This window comes from Balaenoptera acutorostrata, chromosome X (assembly GCF_949987535.1).
Source record: "Balaenoptera acutorostrata chromosome X, mBalAcu1.1, whole genome shotgun sequence".
NCBI classification, from domain to species: Eukaryota; Metazoa; Chordata; class Mammalia; order Artiodactyla; family Balaenopteridae; genus Balaenoptera; species Balaenoptera acutorostrata.
Window position 1 is genome coordinate 48,129,549 of NC_080085.1, and position 21,944 is coordinate 48,151,492.

Here is a 21,944-nt window from a genome sequence, read left to right on the forward strand (position 1 = left end):
TGGCTAGCCACTCGGCACCTCGCAGCGATAGGGGCCGTTCGGAGTTGGGGCTGCTCAGTCGGCTTTCTCCGCCCCTCCCCCCTCCTTTCCTCCACTCCCTTCCCCGCCCCCCTCCGTCCCCCTCTCCTCTCCATCTGAATTCCCTGACTGGTGTACGCGTGCGCCTGCCCAGCTCTCAGGCGAGCGCGAGCTTGCGCTCGTACCCCACTCCCCTAACCCCGCCCGCTCTTTACCTACCGGCCTTAGCTGGTCCGGTGGGCTCGCGCGGAGACGGTCGCGCGCGCACGCGCACAGGACGCGGAGCGGAGTGCAAGACATCGAGGAGGGGAGTAAGCGGCATCAGAGAAGGTGGTTTGTGTATCTGTGTGTTCTACGGTGTGGCTAGTCGAGGGGCGAGCGGAGGCTTGAAGGAGGGCGAGGGAGAAGCGAAAAGAGAGTCTCCCTCTGCGAGAGCTTCTAATCTGGTGAGGGTCCCGGGCCGGCCGGGAAGCTGGGAGTGAGGGAGGAGGCCGGGGGGCGTGTCTGGGATTGGGTTGAGATGAATGGGCCGGGGATGAATGGAGGGAGGCAGCGGCGGCCAAGAGTCTGTTCAGAGTAAGCACCCTAGTGGGGGGCGGCTTGACCGAGGCAGGGTGGTTGCCGTCACCAAGACGTGTGGGACGAGGCCGGGCTCGGGTCTTCAGGGTTGTCGGAGCTGCTTTCCGTGTGAGCCAAGAGGCGGAGAGGAAAATCAGAGGGGGAAAGTGGGGAAGGGCAGGTTTAAGGGTGAGGTACGTTTTTTGTCTTTTTCGTTGTGGGGGTGGCAACTTTGGGAGTTCATGGGAGACTAGGGGACGGAGAAGGTGAGGTTACATGAGGGGGCCGGGTGACGGTTGACAAAGGACTGAGTGATAATTTAAGTGAGGTTGAGGCTACTGAAAGGGAAGATCTCTTCGGGTTTTCGAAGTTGAGTTTCAGTATATAATGGGATGAGGGAAAGTGGATTTAATTTAGAGATTCAGTTGATGTGTGAAGGTCGATAGGACTGTATCTTGTGAGGGATACTGCTGCCTGGTTGTGTAAATGGGTTAGGTTCAAGGAGATTGAGAGGTATTATTTGGGAACGGTGTGTTTTGTGATTGACAGGTTGGGGATGGGGAGGAGATGGTATGATGGGGTTAGGATAAAAGTGGTGAGGTGGCTTCACTGTACTGAAAGAGGTCTTGTTTGAGTAGTTAAGAATGGTGAAACATTTATGTAGTGGGGTGTAGGTGGAAATCCTGCACGTGTGTATCTCCCTATCTTGCGAGTTGGTAGATCTTGTTAAAATGAAATTGAACCCTCAAAACAGATGCAAGTGGTATGGCTATTCCTTCTTAAGAGTTACTGTGGACTGAAGCAATTGTATGATAAATAGCCTTTAAGTTGTGAAAATCTTCTGTATGGTGGTGATTGCATTCAATTTTGGGAGGCATTGTTACCTGTTTTTCATCTATAGTAAGTTGTAATACCAAAAGAACTTTTAAAGAGGTCTCTGTATGTGATACAGAGCAGCAGGTGTTTTCTAGACAGTCTCTATCCTTTGAATTGATGAATTTAAAAATTGTCAACAGTCCAAAGGAAAGATACCTTGCATTAAAGGATAACTAAAATGCTGATTTTGAATGCTAAAATAATTCTACATGATTTTTTTCGTTAATCTGAATTTATCTTGTTTGAAAATTGACACTTGCTTTTTGGTGTGAGTTTAAATTACAGCAGATTACTTGGACGTGCTGTTCTCTAAATTCATATCTTCTGTTAAGGATGTCTTGTGATGGTCTCATTCTTTTATGGGTCAAGATTAATAGTTTATGGATTTTTAACTTTTCATGGTTACTTTTTACAAACTTTACTGACATATATTCATTTATCTTGGAAATGTTGCAAATTTGAGAACATGCCCTTTTTCTTTTATTCTGCTTTGATGTTTGAAAGAGCGTAATCCTTGTTTTGGCTACCCAGAGTTTAAATATAAAAGTTGATACAATGTTCATATTCTCTTAGATTAAATGAATACTTAGTGTATTAAGCAGTAGAGTAGAAGTATAAAAGCACCATGAAACCCTGGAAATGTTGCATCAACTCTGGCAGGCAAGCTGGTCTCCCAGTTTTGAACTAGATGTTCCTGGAGTGGAAGAACATTCAAGTACTGAGGCAGGAAAGTGTAGGCATGGTATATTTGGGGAGTGGAATGAGATAAGGCTGGAATCTTAGATTGAGGCTGAGATGAAGGACTACCCTGCAGAGTTAGGAGCCATTGACTATTTACCAAGGAGGGAATAGCATAAGCAGATTTATGGTGTTCATCTCTCTGGCTTTGCTTCTGATCTCTCCCCCTTCCTTTGAATTTGAATTCATTCTTTTTATACTAACCTCTGTCATTAGCTATTCCTGAAAGCCTTTCCTGCTCCCCCTTTTTTCCTTTTCCCAGCATCCTCCACCAGGCTAGGTTAGGTGCCCCTCTTTAGTGGTCCTATCACACCTTGTACATATTCTTATTACTGTACTTCTTTTGGGAAGAAGGCAGGAAAGTTATTTTCCTTTTTATACCTGAGAGAGAAAATAAAGCTCAGAAAAATAAGACTTGCCCTAGTAAGTAAGTGGTCGACCCTGGAGTTCTGACTTCTAGACCAATGTTGATCCCCACCCATATCACAAGTCTACATTTGTTGATGTAATTGTTCTGTAGTGTTTTAGGAGTTAAATTTCTGTAATGTGGACTTTAACTTTCTTCCCTAGGGGAATTTCTTTTCATTAATGTGTCCATCACTTAGCCAGGAAATGATAAAGCCAGTGGTTGCACAGAACCAGAGTAGTCAGAAGTAAAGATGAGAACTGTTTTATTGCTATCAAATTTCTAGTCAGATAACTAACTTAAAAATAATTAATGGAGGGCCTACATTTTTGTGTATATGTTTGTGTGTGTGGGGGGGGTGGTTGTGTGCAAGAAAAAACTCTTCCTTTCTCAGTCTCCCATCTTAGTATAAGTAGACCAGCTCTATTTGCAGATATACCTGATTATGTCTCTTGGCTAAAAGCCAGAATACTTTCAGAGGGGTGGGTCTTTTCCATTTTTGTTTGAGATCATAAAATTTATGGCACTGTTAGGACATATTTGATAGCTGTAAAGGACATCTATAAAGGCATTCATACAGAAATTCCCAAAGCTTCAAAAGTAGAATTTGATGCCAGTTTTAATTGTTTTGGTAGAGCTTGTCATGAGATATTTGGTTTGGAAAATGTTGAGATTAACTTACTGCAAAAGTGAGCCTTTAATGCCCCTTTCTTCAAGGAATATATTATTTTTTTCATGAACTTTTTAAAAATTAGAAATGAAGAAATTGTTTTCTGTGTTTTAACCTTGTAACTTTTTATTGTGATAAAATTCACATAACATAAAATTTCCCATTTTAGAGTGTACAATTCAGTAACATTAAGTACCTTCATGTTGTTGCACATCTAGTTCCAAAACATTTTCATCACCCCAAAAGGAAACCCTGTACCCATTAAGCAGTCACTCCCCATTCTTCTTTTCCCCCAGCTCCTGGCAACCACTGATCTCCTGTCGCTATTGATTTGTCTATTCTGGATATTTCATATAAAAGGAATCATATAATACATGGTCTTCTGTGTCTGGCTTCTTTTACTTTACATGTTTTTGAGGTTCACTCACATTGTGGCATATATCAGTACTTCATTCCTTTTTATGGTTGAATAATATTCCATTGTACGGATATACTGCATTTTGTTTATCTATTCAAAATGGACATTTGGGATCTTTCCACCTTTTGGCTTTTGTGAACAATGATGGTATGAATATTTGTGTACAAGTTTTTGTTTGAACACCTGTTTTCAATTCTTTTGGGTATGTACTGGGTTATATGGTGATTCTGTGTTTAACTTGTTGAGGAACCACCAAACTGTTTTCCACAGTGGCTGCACCATTTTACATCCTCAGTGTCTAAGGGTTCCAATTTTTTCACATCTTTCCCAGCGTTTGTTACTTTGGGGGGTTTTGTTTGTGTGTGTGTGTGTTTTATGGCCATCTAGTAAGTGTGAAGTGATATCTTATTGTGGTTTTGATTCCCATTTCACATCTTTTCATGTGCTCTTGGCTATTTGAATTTCTTCTTTGGAGAAATGTCTATGTAAGTCCTTTGCCCGTTTTTAAATTTGGTTGTCTATCTTTTTATTGTTGAGTTGTAGGAGTTTTTAAAAATTAATTATTTATTTTTGGCTGCGTTGGGTCTTTGTTGCTGCGTGCGGGCTTTCTCTATTTGCGGCGAGCGGGGGCTACTCTTCCTTGTGGTGCGTGGGCTTCTCATCGTCGTGGCTTCTCTTGTTGCGGAGCATGGGCTCTAGGTGACCAGGCTTCAGTAGTTGTGACTCGTGGGCTCTAGAGTTTAGGCTCAGTAGTTGTGGCAGCCGGGCTTAGTTGCTCCACGGCATGTGGGATCTTCCCAGACCAGGGCTCGAACCCATGTCTCCTGCATTGGCAGGCGGATTCTTAACCACTGCGCCACCAGGGAAGTCCCGTAAGAGTTTTTTAAAAGTATATTCTAGATACTAGGGCCTGATCAGACATATGATTTGCAAATATTTTTCCCCCATTCTGTGAGTTGTCTTCTTACTTTATTTTTCAGTTTTATTGAGATAAAATTGGCATACAGCACTGTATAAATTTAAGGTGTACAGCATAATGATTTTACTTAACAATCATGAAATGATTACTACAGTAGGTTTAGTGAACATCTGTAATCCCATATAGATACAATATTAAAGAAATAGAAAAAAAAATTTTTTCCTTGTGACGAGAACTCTTAGGATTTACTCTCTTAACAACTTTCACGGGGATTTCCCTGGCAGTCCAGTGGTTAAGACTCTGCGCTCTTAGTGCAGGAGGCACGAGTTTGATCCCTGTTCGGGGAACTAAGATCCTGCATGCCACACAATGCGGCCAAAAAACAAATCAAAACAAAAAATTTCATGTATAACATACAGTTACCTAAGTATTAATTATTTTTGTCATGTTATACATTATATCCCTAGTACTTATTTGTCTTATAACTGGAAATTTGTACCTTTTGACTACCTTCATCTAATTCCCCATCCTCCTATCCCCGCCTCTGGTAGCCACAAATCTGATCTCTTTTTCTATGTTTGTTTGTTTGTTTGTTTTTGAAGTATAACTGACCTACAGCACTATGTTAGTTCCTGGTTCATAACATAGTGATTCAATATTTCTGTACATTTCAGAGTGATCACCATGATAAGTCTAGTTATCATCTGTCACTATACAAAGATATTACATAATTATTGACTATATTCCCCACACTGTACATTTCATACCTGTGACTCATTTACTTTGCAACTGGGAGTTTATACCTCTTAATCTTTCTCACTTATTTCTCTCCTCCCCACAACCTCCTCCCCTCTGGCAATCACCTCTTTGTTTTCTGTATCTGTGACTCTGTTTCTGTTTAGTTGTGTTTGTTCATTTGTTTTGCTTTTTAGATTCCAAATATAAGTGAAATCACACAGTATTTGTCCTTTTCTGTCTGACTTACTTCACTTATTATAATACCCTCTGGGTCCATCCATGTTGTTGAAATGGCAAGATTTCAGTATTTTTATGGCTGAGTAATATTCTGTTGTGTATATATATACCACATCTTCTTTACCCATTCATCTGTTGATGGGCACTTAGGTTGCTTCCATATCTTGGCTATTGTATATAATGCTGCCGTGAATATAGTCATGCACATATCTTTGAGAATTAGTGTTTTTGTTTTTTTAGATAAATACCCAGAAGTGGAATTGCTGGATCGTATGGTAGTTCTATTTTTAATTTTATAAGGAATCTCCATACTGTTTTCCATAGAGGCTATACCAGTTTACATTTCTACCAACAGTGCATGAGGGTTCCGTTTTCTCCACATCCTCACCAACACTTGTTATCTTTTTGATAATAGCCATTCTGACAGGTGTGAGGTGATACCTTATTATGGTTTTGATTTGTATTTGCCTGATGATTAGTGATGTTGAGCATCTTTTCGTGTGCCTGTTGGCCATCTGTATGTCTCTTTTTACTTTCTTGATAGTGTTTTTTGGTGCACAAAAGTTTTAAAATTTGATGAAGTCCAATTTATCTTTTTCTTTTGTTGCTTGTGTTTTTGGTGTTATATTTAAGAAACCACTGCCAAATCCAAGATCATGAAGATTTATATTTTCTGTGAAGAATTTTATAGTTTTGGCTTTAATATTTAGGTCTTTGATCCATTTTGAGTTAATTTTTGTATCTGGTACAAGGTAAGGGTGCAGCTTCATTCTTTTGCATGTAGATTAACTTGAAGATTTTTAAACTATAAAATAGATAATAAATAATACTATACATGTATGTTAGTTAAGTAAAGCTATTTGTGGCGATATCTAATCACTCTTTGGGTAGTTGTGGGGAAGAAATGTTTCTAAATGCATTTTTGAAGGCCTTATATTTGAAGTGTGGGGATTCTAAAACTCTTTATGAGTCAATGAGACTTTTATCATCAGGAAACTTCAGTATGGCAAGCTAGATGATCCTTATGCTAAAGTTACATAAGTGATTTTTTTTTTTTTTTGGTCGTGCCTCACGGCTTGTGGGATCTTAGTTCCCTGACCAGGGATTGAACCTGCACACTTGCCAGTGAAAGCACAGAGTCCTAACCACTGGACTGCCCCATAAGTGATTTTTTTGTAAAGTGATCTTTACTTTTTTGTAAAGTGATTTTTTTTGTAAAGAATATTAGTGTTGTTTTAAATTGTTTGTGTAGGGTGAAATCTTTGCTTAAACCTAGGGAAAAAAGCAGATTTAGTCTATAATTACCAGAAATTGATATTAGATTTATGCTAAAAGTAATTCATATGTATGTGTTATATAGTTTATTATTGTGAGCCAACTTCTTGACGAAAACATATAACAGTCAGTACCTTGTGGAGACTTTTTACTTGTAACTTGGGCTATAATCACCATATATTATTCTGTTTATTTAGGGATAATGTAAGATTATTTCAGTTTGTTTTCTTGTAGAAATGAGAATTAAAATTTAGCACAGCACAATTGGTTGTTAAATCTCAGCCTCTAGTTAAACATAATTAAAATAGGGACAATTATTTGAAATTTAAAAAAAATTAGGGGATGTGTTTTAATACAAGAATGGAAAATCTGCTTGATCAGCCTTAAGACCTATAAGGTGCTAGTTCATCTCTGATTATATCCACTGCTGCCCAGAGAATAAGTTTTGTCCTGCTGGGCTACTGTGGCATTTCCATTGAATTCGCCTTTGAAGGTGTCTTTCTGGCAAGAGAAAAAACTCTTTTTGAAGATGCGTGGTTTATTTGTGAAGGAACCTTTCAAATACACTGATAACTTACTCTGAATCTGTGAATTATAAGTATAACTTATCCAGTGTATATGTAGGTTCTACCGTTCATTCAACAAATATTTATTGTGTTCCTCCAGTTTGCCAGGGTTGATGTATTGGGAATAGATGAAAAGGAAGCAAAGCCGACAATGACCCTGCCATCTTTGAGCTTACATTACAGTGGAGGACGACAGACAGTCAACAAATATTTCAGAAAATAAATGCTAAGAAGAAAAATTTTTAAAGGGTGCTGGGATGTTAGGGAGGAGCCTCTTTGGCTCATGTGGTTAGTTTGGAAGCCTTCTTTGAGGAGGTGACTGAACAGAGATCCAGATGTTAAGAGTATCCCTTCTGTTATTATTTTGTTAAATTGTTAATTTATCCTTTCTAAAATAACACTTTAGTTTCTTACTATTTAGAATATGAGTTACTGCTTTTTGTTTCTAAGGAAAGAAACAACAGGTACATTCCTTATGAGAAGAGACAGTGTTCCCAAGTGGAAATGTCCCTGGAGTAGGAGTCAGCCTGGGTTCTGGTCTTGCCTTAGTATAATCTTATGCAAGTCTATATATTTCCTTATTTGTTACTAAACAAAACAAAAGCACTACCTATTTAGCAGAGTTTCTTTGCTAATAAATGAGAAAATATACTTTGTAAATTATACAACTACATATGAAATGCAGTGTATCCTATTAATCTATTTTTGGCGTCAACGTTTCTCAATTGAGACATGTTTTCCCACCAATGTAAAGCTTTTATGTCTCTCCCCATCTGGTAAATTTTAGCACCAAATGTCTAAACTCATTGGTTAGTCAGAAGGGGTTGGGTTCTTAGAGAGTGGTAGTGTGGTAGAAAGTATGTTGGATTCGGAGCTGGAAAACTGGGCTTCCAGAATTCTCCCCTTTACTTACTAGCTCTGTGATGGGCAAAACACTAAACTTCTCTGAGCCTTCTTAATTTTCAGAATTCAGGCAAATACCAAGTAGCTCTCAGGGTTGTTGTTAGGAGTAATTGAGTTAAATAGATGAAGTTCTTTTGAAAACTATAAAGCAAGGTTTGATAAACTTTCTCCGTAAAGGACCAGATAGTAAATACAGTGCTTTAGGCTTTGTGGGCCATGGAGTCTCTGTTGCCACAACTCAGCTCTGTTGTGTAGCAGTCATAGGCAATATGTAAATGAATGAGCATGGCTGTGTTCCAATAACACTATTTATGAACACTGAAATAATGAATTTTGAGTAATTTTCATGTGTCATGAATACTATTCTTCTTTTGATTTTTTTTTCAACCATTTAAAAATGTAAAAATCTTTCTCAACTCAGCTGCTGCACAAAAACAGGCTGGGAGGTGAGGTAGGTTTGGCCTGAGGGCTGTATGTAGTTTGGCTACCACTGTTATAAAGGGTTAGGCAGAGTAAAGTGTTAATTAGGGATTCCAGGGTAGGTGATTGGTAGATAGAAATTGTTTAATTTTGATGATGAAAGAAGATGGAGATGATTTCAGTTCTTTTTCTAATATGGATCCAGAAATTTTTTCACATAAAATGGGCATCTTTAATGTGATGTGGTTGTGCAGTGTATGTATCTATGCAATTCAGGATTGTGTATAGTGTGTGCATGTGGCTCCAAGTCATATGTGACCCTGTATTATGAGTAGTTAAGAGTGGACTTGGGAGTCAGTTGCCTGGGTTGAATTTTGTCCCTGGTTTTTACTAGCTGTGTAATCTTAGGGAAGTTTAACTTAATTTTTTGAGCCTAGTTTCCTCATTTGTAAAATGGGAATAATTTTACCTCAAGAGTCTTATGATTACATGAGAAAATGCATGGAAGGGCTTAGAGTGCTTAGCACAAAGCACTCAATAAGTGTTAAGTGATAATATTCATTTGGATATAAGTTATACATACCTTATTTGTTTTATCCTTCCTTCAGGTATTTTAAGAAATTATAATATCTTTAACTGGTTCTTGGTACAGGTTGTTGATGGACAATTCTTCTTTAACGAATTAAAATAATATAGAGGTAGATTAAAACCAAGTCCCCCTTTACCCAATTTCGTGCCCTCCCAGTGGGTAATCATTGTTAAGAGTTGACTGTGAACTTGTACAGTCCTTTTTCTCTGTATTTACATGCATATGTATGTGCATATACAAATAAAAAATATGTATTTTATGACTTACTTTTTTCCCAAAGAATATGTCTTAAGGCTCTCTCTTTTTTTCTTTTTTAAGAAATTGGTTCCAAGTATTTTTTTAAATTAATTTATTTGATTTATTTATTTTTGGCTGCGTTGGGTCTTTGTTGCTGCACGTGGGCTTTCTCTAGATGCGGTGAGAGGGGGCTACTCTTCGTTGTGGTGCGCGGGCTTCACTTGTTGCAGAGCATGGGCTCTAGGCGCACGGGCTTCAGTAGTTGTGGCTCGCGGGCTCTAGAGCGCAGGCTCAGTAGTTGTGGCGCACAGGCTTAGTTGCTCTGCGGCATGTGGGATCTTCCCGGACCAGGGCTCAAACCCGTGTCCCCTGCATTCAGGAGGATTCTTAACCACTGTGCCACCAGGGAAGCCCTTCAGGCTCTTTTAGTGTCAGTATGTATATGTTCACTTTATCCTTTTTAATGGATACATAGTATTTCATACTACATGCTTCTTTAACCACTAGGATCAGTTTAGAGCATATCCTTCCAGTCTTTTTTATATGCATTTACACATATATGAGTACATTTAGAAACATAAAGTTTTGTCTTTTATATATGTATTTATATATAATATTTAATATATAATTGACATATAGTATGATGTATGTGTTGTACTACAACTCACTTTTCTCAATAGTATATATGTGTGGGAGATTTTTATACATCAGTGTATAACCATCTCTCAGTTTTTAAACAGATGCATATTATTACGCAGTACAGATGCACCACTTTTTATTTCACCATTCTCTTATAGATGAATATGTAAGTTCTTTTCAGTTTTTTTGCTGTTGCAAACAATAAAAAATCCTTCAGTAAAAAATCCTTGTACATACGTATTTGTACACATACAGGAATATTTCTCAGGTAGATACTAAGAAGTGGAATTGCTGGATGACAGGTATGCACTAGATATTTGGAATTTGCCATATGAAGAGGCTATTCCAGTTTACCTGCCAACAGTGCATGGAGTGCTGAATTTCTCACACTCAAAATGTGATATTAACAGATTTATAATTTTCGCTCATCTGATAGACAAAAAATGATAATTGAATTATTTGAATTTGCATCTCCTTGCTTACTAAGGAGTTTGAGCCATCCCCCTACCATGCATGTATTGTCCATTTGTGTTTCTTCTTACTGATTTTTTTTTTAGCTCTTTATATATTCTGGATATTAATGCTTTGCTATACAAGTTGCAGATGTTTGCTCCCAGACTGTTGCCTATCTTTTAACCTTGTTCATGGTCAAATGGCCAAATGTATTTTTTTGTTGTTGTTGTTAATGGTCTTTGTATTTTATCTTTTTAAGGGAGCCTTTCTTCAGGTTAGAAATATATTCTGCCATATTTTCTTTTCATAGTTAAATAGTTTTGGTTTTTATGTTTAAACCTTTTATCTACCTGGAATTTATTTCTGTGACTGGTTTTAAGTAGGGCTTTAACTTTTTTCCCCAAAGATGGATAGCCAGTTATTCTGACACCATTTATTATGCTATCTGTTCCTCATAAATTTGAAATGCCGTCTTTACTATGGACTGCATTGCCATACATACGTGTCTCTTTCTCTACTGATTGTTCTCCGTTAGTCCAGTTGTATATTTCTCTGATGAAACCACATTGTTTAACTTACTATAGCTATAAGTAATATTTGTTAAAGCAAACTCTCATTGTTCTTTTTCAAGATTTTCTTGGCTTTCCTTGTACTCTTTTCAAATCAGTTTGTCAGTTTGGGCCAAAAACATCTCTTTGGGATTTTTATTGAACTTGCATTGACTTTGGAATAATCTCAGAGGGGGGTTTGTGAAGATCCTAATATTGGGTCTTTCTACCAAAGAAAGGTGTATTTTATGTACTTCAGTAAAATTTTAGTCTTCTTTATATAGGTGTTGCATACTTCTTCTTGAGTTTATTCCTAGATGATTATTCTATAGCTCTGTTGCTCTTATGAGCAGGATAGTATCTATATCTATATCTCTATATCTATATCTATAGTAATTGCAGTGACCCGCCCTCCTTCCGGAGCACCCAGCCCTTCCTGCCCCCTCCTGGTGCCACCTGCCCCTGGAACCCTCACCTTAGGATAGGTTTTTTTTTTTTTAATTCATTCATTTATTTATTTAGGCTGCGCTGGGTCTTAGTTGCAGCACATGGGATCTTCATTGTGCTATGTGGGATCTTTTAGTTGCAGCATGTGGACTTCTTAGTTGTGGCATGCATGCGGGATCTAGTTCCCTGACCAGGGATCGAACCCAGGCCCCCTGCATTGGGAGTGCGGAGTCTTACCCACTGGACCATCAGGGAAGTTCCTGATAGTTGTTTTTTAAATTACATTTTCTAATTGATTATTGCTGATGTATAGCAAAGCTATTGATTTGTTTGTTGATTTTGCATTTAGCGTTTCTGCTGAGCTCTCTCGTTACTTCCTATCATAGTTTTTTTAGTTGAATTTGCTTGGATTTTCTAGCTAGGTAATCATATAATCTGCAAGTTTTGAATTCTGTCTCCTACTTTCCAATATTTGTATGTCTTATTTTATTTCCGTAAGTGGTAGCAATGATAATAGCAATTCTTGGCTTATTCCTGACTTTAATTATTGTTTATGTGAAAGATGCTTAATCTCACTCATGAGATAATTGCTAATTGAAAGCGCACTGTGATTCCTTTTTAAACCTATCAGAGTGTTAAAAATCAAAATGTTTGATAACACCTTTTTTTGTTGTCAAGGCTGTGGGGTAAAAGACACCTTGCACATTGCAGGTGGGAGTTTAAATTGGTACAATGCCTGTGGAAGGCAGTTTGGCAGCATTATATAAAGGTACACATGAATTATGTTTACTCTTATGGGTATATTAGTATACTTCATTAAAAGTTAAATACGAAAATTTCCTTTGATCCAGCAATCCCACTTCAGGGAATTTACATATATATATACACACAGATATACATATATGCAAAATGAAATATGCAGTTTTATCTGTCATAAGCAAATAATCAAATACTATTACTATATAGGTATTAAAAAATAAGAATGAGGGAATCTCATGTACTGACAGGGAAAACAGTATCTTAAATTATTGTGACTATAAAAAAAAGCTTGGTATATACTATGCTACTTTTTGTGTAGAAAGGGAGAGAAAGAACATATATTTATATTTGCTTATTTGCTGTAAGAAACTCTGGAGGGCTACACAGAATCTAATGAGTGGTTACTTGTGGGAGAGTGGGGGGGAACTGAATGGATAGGAAACAGATTTGGGAGTGAACCTGTCCATTATATACCTCTTTCTTTGATTTTTGAATCTTATGATTATATTTTAAAAATTAAATTAAAAATGGTTTCTTGAATTATTTCCGCTCTTCCAAGGATATTTTTTTCTTGTTCTTGTTCTTTCTGTGTTACATGTTTTCTTCAATATGGCTGTCTCCTGATTCTGTTCGTATTAAAGAATGACCTAGTAGAAGGGCTGACTGGGAGTTCTGTGTACCTAGGCAGGTTGTCAGCTGGTTTTGGGGGGAGTGGGTGGGCAGCTGGCTTTTACACTTGGAGGGCCCAAATGCCAGAGCGCAGAAGGCTTTGTACTAGGGTGCCCTTATTCTTCCTAGTTTGTTGAATTTGGTATTCTATCTGCAGGAATTTCTTTATTTTGGGGGGAGAGTTCATCAACTGTGTCATAATTCAGACCTTCAGTTAACCCCTGTTTTTAGCCCTTTTCTCACTCTGGCTCTCTTTAGGATCAGTCTTCTTTGAGTGTGGAACCCCTCTGGGGTTTTGCCCTGCAAGTCAGCTCCCTCCCGGGTTGGAACCCTTTCTATTACATATTTCAGGTTGTAGCATTCCTTTGATTTGTGTTATCAGCTAGTTCTTTCCTGTTTGCTCTCTGTCAGAAATTGTTGAAATCTTGTATTTGCTATGCCATTTTCCATTCCTGTCTTTGACTTGTGATTTATACTTCTGTACTATTTTACCATCACTTTTTCAGGGTCTTGGAAAGTACAAGAGATATAGGTGTTCAGTTCACCTTCTTGAACTAGAAGGCGGCAGTGGTATATCTTAAGCTTGGATAAACTGTAGGGTCCTTGAGGACAAAGACTGACTTTTGTTCTTTTATCCCCAGACCCTGACACAGTGCTTGGCACTTGGTAAATGTTTATTGGTATGAATACACATGTATGAGAGAGAGAGAGGATTGTCAGTGGAAAATTTACTGTGTAATTCTGACTATTTAAATGTGCATTCTTTCAATTGCTCGTTTCAAAAGTTGAAGAAATTATTGAGTCATTGACAAAGTACTGATTGTATGCTGGATTTCCCATGGATAGAACCATGATAAGCTACAGGGGGAAACTTATCTTGAGCTTTTAACTCAAATGCTCCAAGATTATATATCAAATATATTGAAGGAGTACATATGGGACACAGATTTGTGAGATTTTCCCTATAATTTCAGTCTCTGTAGAAGTGCCTTTGCAATTGTCTTTATACATATTCCTAGGGCTTAAGTCAATGTGTTATCATTTTATGAAGGAAATAATGGTCACACATGGGTTATGATACATAGCCGTTGAACTCAGTAGAGACTTCAGGTTTGAGGCCTGATTTTTGTGGACTATTTTACTGAGCTATGTTTCTGCACTGCTTAGTATAGTAGAGATACCCTGGTCACTGAAGCATACCCCTTTAGCAATGCCACCATGGTTTCTTACTGGAAAACTTTAAAAGAATGTATTATATACTTTTCAGCTTTACTAAATAGTCTCCTGAAAAATCATTTAATGTTTTCTTGAGTGTTGTTGTATAGCGCTTTAGTATAGTGCTGCCCTTAGGGGTTATTAAGAGGTAAGAAATAAAAGCTTCCATTTATTGATTATTATATTGTGCCAGGCACTGTGCTAAGTACTTTACATGTATATTACCATTTTATTTTCATATTATTCCTGTGAGATTTCACAAATGAAATAAAAAATGAATGAGGTTAAGTAATTTGCCCCAAATCTCTGAGGAGTGAGAGGCAGAACCATGATTGATTCCAGGTTTCTCCCACTCCAAAGCCTGAGTTGTGAAACTCTGTTTTATGGTCAAGAAGCTATTGGATCCATGATGAAAAGGCCCCAGATATACTGTGCTTAGTGAAGTTCTTTGCCTGTTTTGTTAAAATTTGTTTTTCTTATTCATTGTTTACCCTTAGGCCACCAGCTATTACATTTTATTGTTGTCAGGTCTTTTCTCTTCAGACTAATGATTCTCAACCTAGGAATCCAGGCAGAAGATAAGGAGAGTGGACAGAATGGGGTGGTGGTGGTGGTGAGGGAGGTAGAGAGTATAGTTTTAAAAAGGCATATTTGATATTATGATGGCTTTGATTTTAGTCACAATATTTTAAGATGCTTAAGGACATCATATTTTATTGAGATATAATTTATATATCATAAAATTCACCAATATAAATGCCAGTGATTTTTAGCAAATTTATAGAGTTGTATAACCTTGATTACAATCTAATTTTAGAACATTTTCATCACCCCCAAAATATTTCTTGTGCCAGTTTGCAGTCAGTCCTATTCCTACACCACAGCCCAAGGCAACAAATAATCTATTTTCTGTCTCTATAGATTTGCATATTCTAGACATTTCATATAAATGTAACCATACAGTACGTGGTCTTTCCTTTGGCTTCTTTCACATAGCATAATGTTATCAAGGTTCATCCTTATTGTAGCATGTATCAATACCTCATTTCTTTTTATTGCTGAATAATATTGTATTGCATGGATATAACACATTTTGTTTATCCAACTGTTGTTAGACATTTGGATTGTTTCCACCTTTTGGCTATTGTGACTAGTACTTCTATGAACACTTGTGTATAAGTTTTTGTGTGGACATAAGTTTTCATTTCTCTTGGGTAGATGGTATTCATATGGTAACTCTATGTTAAACTTGTTGAGGAACTGCCAGACTGTGTTCTATTGTACATTCCCACCAGCAATGTATTAGGGGTCTATTTTCTCCATATCCTCACCATCACTTGTTACTGTCTTGTCTTTTTTATTGTAACCATCCTCATGGGTATGGAGTAGTATTTGTGATTATGATTTGTATTTCTCTAATGAGTAACGATGTGGAACATCTTTTCATGTGTTTATTGGCCACTTGTATATCTTCTTTAGAGAAATGCCTATTCAGATCTTTAGCCCATTGGATTATTTATCTTTGCATTATTGAATTGTTGGAATTCTTTATATATTCTGAATACCAGTCCCCTTTCAGGTATATGATTTGCACATATTTTCTCCCAGCCTTTTCACTTTTCACTTCCTTGATGGCATCCTTTGAAGCACAAAAGTTTTAAATTTTGTTGAGGTCCAGCTTCTCAATTTTCTCTTTTATCACTTGTACTTCTGCTATTGTACTTAGGAAACCATTGCATAACCCAGAGGCACTAGAATTTACTTTAATGTTTTCTTCTAAGAGTTTTATAGTTTTAGTCCATGTTCCACTTTGAGTTCATTTCTTGTATGGTGTGAGGTAGGAGTCCAACTTCATTCTTTTGTATGTGGATATCCAGTTGTCCCAGTACCTTTTGTTGAAAGACTGTTCTTTTCCCATTGAATTGTCTTGGCCTCTCTGTTGAAAATCAATTGACCATAAATGTTAAGGTTTACTTCTAGACTCTCAGTGCTATTTCATTGATCTATATACCCTTACCCTTTTCTGTTCATTTCTAATTTAATTCTTTTGTAGTAGGAGAGCATACTTTGGTTTCAATCCTTTTAAATTTATTGAGATTTATTTCATTGCATAGTACATGATCTATTCTCGAGATTTTTCCATGTGTGCTTGAAAAGAATGTATATTTTGTTCTTGCTGGGTGGAGTGTTCTATAGATGGCAGTTAGGTCAAGTTGATTGATAGTATTGGTCAAGTTTTCCAGATTCTTGCTCGTTTTCTGTCTCATTTTTCTCCCCATTATTGAGAATGGGGTATTAACATCTACTGTTATTACTGAATTGTTTATTTCTCTCTTCAGTTTTGTCAGTTTTTATTTAATGTATTTGGGGCTCTGTTGTTAGATGTGTATATGTTTATAATTGTTATATTGTCCTGGTGAATTAATCTCTCCATGCTTATAAAATGTCCTTCTTTGTCTCTAGTAATATTTTTTGTCTTAGGGTTGGTTTTTAAAAGACTGAAGGAACACTCATTTCCCCATTTCTCTACTTTGCTGCTTCTTATTCTATAGTTTGGGAAACCAGGTGACCAGACATTATAATTAAAGTTATTATACCAAAGCAGCACTACTTTCCCCTCTATTTTTACATTAGGATTCTGAGTAGGATTCCATTTTTTAAAAGAGGTTCTGCAGTTAAAAAATTTTGAAGGCTTTTTCCTACTTAAATTCTCTGATTTTTACCTATTTTTGTCTGCTTAGCAATCCTTTTGTCTTACTTATGGATCTTTGCTTTTGAGGTTTCTGGATAAGTTACCTTTAGTTAAGTGAATAGAGTTATTCTTTTTTTTTTGAATAGAGTTATTCTTACTTAAAAATGTCCAATCTAAAATGTTAACATTTGGGGATGTGAGTGAAGGGTATACTAAATTCTTTGTATATTCTTGCAGGTCTTTTTCCAAGTCCAAAATTATGTCAAAATAAGTTAAAGAAAAAATTCTCTACCTAAGTGAGGCATTGTTAATTACCTTTTCTCATTTGCAGGTAATACTAGTCTTATTGACTTTCAAAGTATATTGATTTGGCAGTGTAGAGTACTGATGAAGATATGGAGGAACTGGAATTCTTCTGTACCACTCCTGGGAATGCAAAATGATACAACCACCTTGAAAAACAGATGGCAGTTTCTTTAAAGGTTAAGCATACATTTTCTGATACAGCCATTCCACTCTTAGGTACTTTCTCAAGATAAATGAGAGTATATGTCCATGTAAAGATTTGTACACAGATCTTCATAGCAACCTTATTCATAATAGTCCATAAGTGAAATTCAACCCAAATGTCATCAAGAGGTGAATAAATAAACAAATTATGATATATCCAGATAATGGACTACTTAGAGGAATTACAAAGGGACAGGAGTAAGAGCTCTTGGTGGAGAAGCATATGTTCATTGTCTTGATTTTGGAGATGGTTTCAGAGGTGTACATCTGTGTCAAAATTTATCAAACTGTACATTTTAAACACATGTAATTTACTGTATGACAATTATACCTGAGAAAGTTGATTGAAAGAATTTTAAGCCCCTTGGGAAAAAAAATATGATGGATTGATAGAAGGGTCTGAGAACTAGATTGCTAACCAACATTCATGCAATATGAAGACTTATTGAGCTATATGCCAAGTAGTCTGCTAAGCACTGAGGACTACAGTGGTAAACAAGATAAGACACAGTCCCTGGAGTCTGCTGGTTGCTAAGATTGGACAGAAAAAAGAACAAACTTCTTATTAAGAAAAAAGGGATTAAACAGGTGACTTTTCTCCTTAATGATTTCCTTTGTGGGGTGATTTTAATATATCCTTTTTTCCCCTTCAGGTTGCTATGGAAACATATGACCACAGAAAAGGAAGTCTATTCTGATAATTCTGATACCTGAGATGCAACTGGACTGAAGAGTGGAACAGGAAAAATATTAGTGCCAACCTTAATTACAATGGATACTGATTCAGGGGAGCCAGCTAGCACAGAAGATTCTGAGAAACCTGATGGAGTTTCATTGGAAAACAGAGTTCGTCAGGTTGCAGCAACTTTGACAGTGGAAGCTAGACTAAAGGAGAAAAACAGTACCTTCTGTGCTTCTGGAGAAACTATAGAAAGGAAGAGATTCTTTCGAAAGAGTGTTGAGATGGCAGAAGATGACAAAGTTGCTGAATCTTCCTCCAAAGATGAGAGAATAAAGACTGCAACAAATATTCCAAGAGTAGAAAAGCTTCCTACAAATGTGCTAAGAGGCAGACAAGAAGTTAAATACGAGCAATGTTCAAAGGGAATGTCAGAATCCTCAAAAGATTGTTTCAAGGAGAAAAATGAAAAGGAAATGGAAGAAGAAGCAGAAATGAAGGCTGTAGCTACTTCCCCTAGTGGCAGGTTCCTGAAATTTGACATAGAGCTGGGAAGAGGAGCATTTAAAACAGTATATAAAGGACTGGACACTGAAACATGGGTTGAGGTTGCTTGGTGTGAGCTGCAGGTGCGTATACAATCTTCTTGGTTTTAATAAATTCCAGTTTTAGCTGGCCTGGGCTTCTGAGTGATCCAGTATTAAAATGTATCATGGATTAAAATAAAACGAAGGACTTGTCCCCACATCCCTGAAATTATGCTCCTTTCTTAGATCCTCTTAGGAGCTCACGCCAAACTTTTTTTTTCCTGTTGTTTTCCCCTCTGTTTTAAAGGAAAAAGTCTATTCTGCCTTTCTTTGGGGAAATGCTCCTAATTCATTACCCTTAGGAAATTCCCGAAACTCTTAATGTCTCATTTTGAAAACTTTTAGTAAATGTATGCCTTATGAGTTGATTGTTATGCTAAATATTTGAGAGTGTGATATGTTAGGGATATATGCAGTATGATATTTCCCATCTCTCTTTTTCTTTCAACAAACTTTTGGGGGTTCATGTGTTGGTTTTCAGAACAGGAAATGGTTTTCTTGTTTCTTTGAGGGCTTCTAGTAATATAAACTCCTCTCCATGCCTTTGAGTTTACCTCAGAGAGGATCTCTGGAAGAAATAATCACCAGAATCTACTGAGCTTAGTCAACTGGAATGTTGTTTAGGAAGGAGAAGTGAAAGCATCATAAGAATAGTTGAATTACCTAGATATTTATTTCCATAATAAATGTTTATATGGTACTTGTAAATAATGAAGGACTAAATGGAGACAGAACATCATAGAAAGGGTTATAATAGGAATAGTTTCAGACAGATGTAGGTTAAACATAAGGAAAACCTTTGTGACTTCAGCCAGCTCATGGGAAATGGTCAGTGTTCACAAGAGATGCTTAAAATTAAGATTAAATAAAGCCAATCACTAAGTACAGGTTTTTTTGTTGTTCAGATTCCAGTGGTCTCTGTGTGTGGGTGTGTATGTATGTACCATGATTTCACGCCTTCTGAATTTGCTGTAGATTGCCATTTAGATAGGTTGAAATTTAGTCTTGGTCCCTGCATTTCTAGGAAGCCTTTTGTTTCAAAACTTTACTCTGCTTTTTTCTGTTTTTTTAAAAACTTTACTCTCCTTTTGTTTCAAAACACTTACTCTGTCAGTGTTTGCTTTGTATGCAGATTCAGGAGACTATTGTCAGAGACTGAGATTCTTCTGTAAGTCTGGGGTGGGATGCAAGACTGCAATTTTAACAAGCTTTCAAAGTGCTTCCAGTGTAGGAAGTCCCTTGACGACTCTTTGGAATGCAAGTTACCTAGCAGTCAAGCCATTCTAGTAGTTCTTGAAAGATGTGTGCGTGTGCTGTGTGGGGTTTGCTTGGTTTTCTTCTTACCCCCTTTTTACCCTTTAAGAATTTTATTTTAAGGTCTGTGTCACAGTAGGAATATTAGATACTGCGAGTAAACAAACATTAAGATCACCTGAAATTATACTACTTTGAGGATGCTTTAAACATTTCAGTATATATCTTTATGGACTCTTTCTTTTGCATAAATGTATATATGACTGTATGCAACCCCCATGGAATCATACTATAAGGTTTGAACAAAACTTTTTTTTTAACTTATCATGGACATCTTTTCATTACTGGTAATTGTAGATTTACATCATTATTTTTAATAGCTGCCCTTATAAGTTATTTAATCAGTTCTCTATTGTTGGACTTCTAGATTTTTCTCCGATATTTCACTATTATAACCATGGTTGTGATCAATATCCTTGCATATATATATTGAAAATTATGTAAATTTTAATTTAATCTCTGCATTGTGATTTCAGTAACACTCATCTTTTTTTGGGGGGTGGAGACCACAAAATGTAAAATATTTACTATCTGGTCCTTTGTTGTTGTTGCTATTGTCGTTTGCTTTTTTTCTTCCAGTTTTATTGCGATATAATTGACATACAACACTGCATAAGTTTAAGGTGTACAGCATAATGATTTGACTTAAATACATCATGAAATGATTATCACAGTAAGTTTAGTGAACATCGTCTCAAATAGATACAAAATTAAATAGAAAAAAATATTTTTTCCTTGTGATGAGAACCCTTGGGATTTACTCCCTTAATAATTTTCATAGATAACATACAGTAGTAGTGTTATCTTTAGCATGTTGTACATTACATCTCTAGTACTTATTTATCTTATAAATCTTTTGACTGCAGTAACACTCATCTTTTAGTGATACTCTGTTTGTAAATGGGGGAGGTAATTTCCATTCACTTGGTAGTAGGACACATAGTGAAGATATGTCAAGTATTTTGCCAATTGTGTACTCTAGCTATGCTAAAGAATGTTTAGGTAAAACTTGAAAATATTTTAGTGGTAGGAACTGCCTAGGGGAATACCTTCTATTATTCACCTGTGGAAAGGTTGAAAGATCCCATAAGGTCTTACTACTCCAAGTGTAGTCTCTGGACCAGTAGCATGGACATCACCTGGGAACTTGGAGCCGCAGGTTCCTAGGCCTCATCCCAGACTATTGAATCAGAGTCTACCTCTTAGTAACATCTGCAGGTGATTTGTATGCACAGTAGAGCTTGAAAAGCACTGAAATAAGGGACTAATTCCAAGAGCTAGCTGAATCAGAGGAGGAATTCCCTTAATATACCAACATGAGCTTTATATTATATCATATATACTGATTCCTGGCATCCACTCCAAACTTTCTAAATCAGAATCTTCAGGAGGTGAGGCCCAGGAACTTACTTTTTTTAAGAAATTAATTAATTAATTAATTAATTTTGGCTGTGCTGAGTCTTCATTGCTGCGCGCGGGCTCTAGTTGTGGTGAGCAGGGGGGCTACTCTTCCTTGTGGTGTGCGGTCTTCTCATTGCGGTGGCTTCTCTTGTTGCAGAGCACGGGCTCTAGGTGCGCGGGCTTCAGGAGTTGTGGCTCGCGGGCTCTAGAGCGCAGGCTCAGTAGTTGTGGCACACGGGCTTAGTTGCTCCATGGCATGTGGGGTCTTCCCGGACCAGGGCTCAAACCCGTGTCCCCTGCATTGGCAAGCGGATTCTTAACCGCTGTGCCACCAGGGAAGCCCCAGGAACTTACTTTTATTATTTATTTATTTATATTTTTTATGAAGTTTTATTTTATTATTATTATTTTTTGGTCACACTGTGCAGCTTGAGGGATCTTAGTTCCCCAACCAGGGATTGAA

General features: G+C 37.1%; 1 protein-coding gene across 1 annotated transcript in view; it reads left to right on the forward strand.

Annotated features, from left to right (window-relative positions):
- The first annotated feature begins 405 nt into the window (after window positions 1-405).
- Window positions 406-21,944, forward strand: part of WNK3 (WNK lysine deficient protein kinase 3) — a 156,960-nt gene continuing 135,421 nt past the window's right edge. Inside the window, exons 1-2 of the mRNA XM_057538051.1 lie at window positions 406-464; window positions 18,154-18,808. Coding sequence (XP_057394034.1) covers window positions 18,272-18,808 — 537 coding nt within the window. The 5' untranslated portion in view covers window positions 406-464; window positions 18,154-18,271. The remainder of the gene's footprint in view (window positions 465-18,153; window positions 18,809-21,944) is intronic.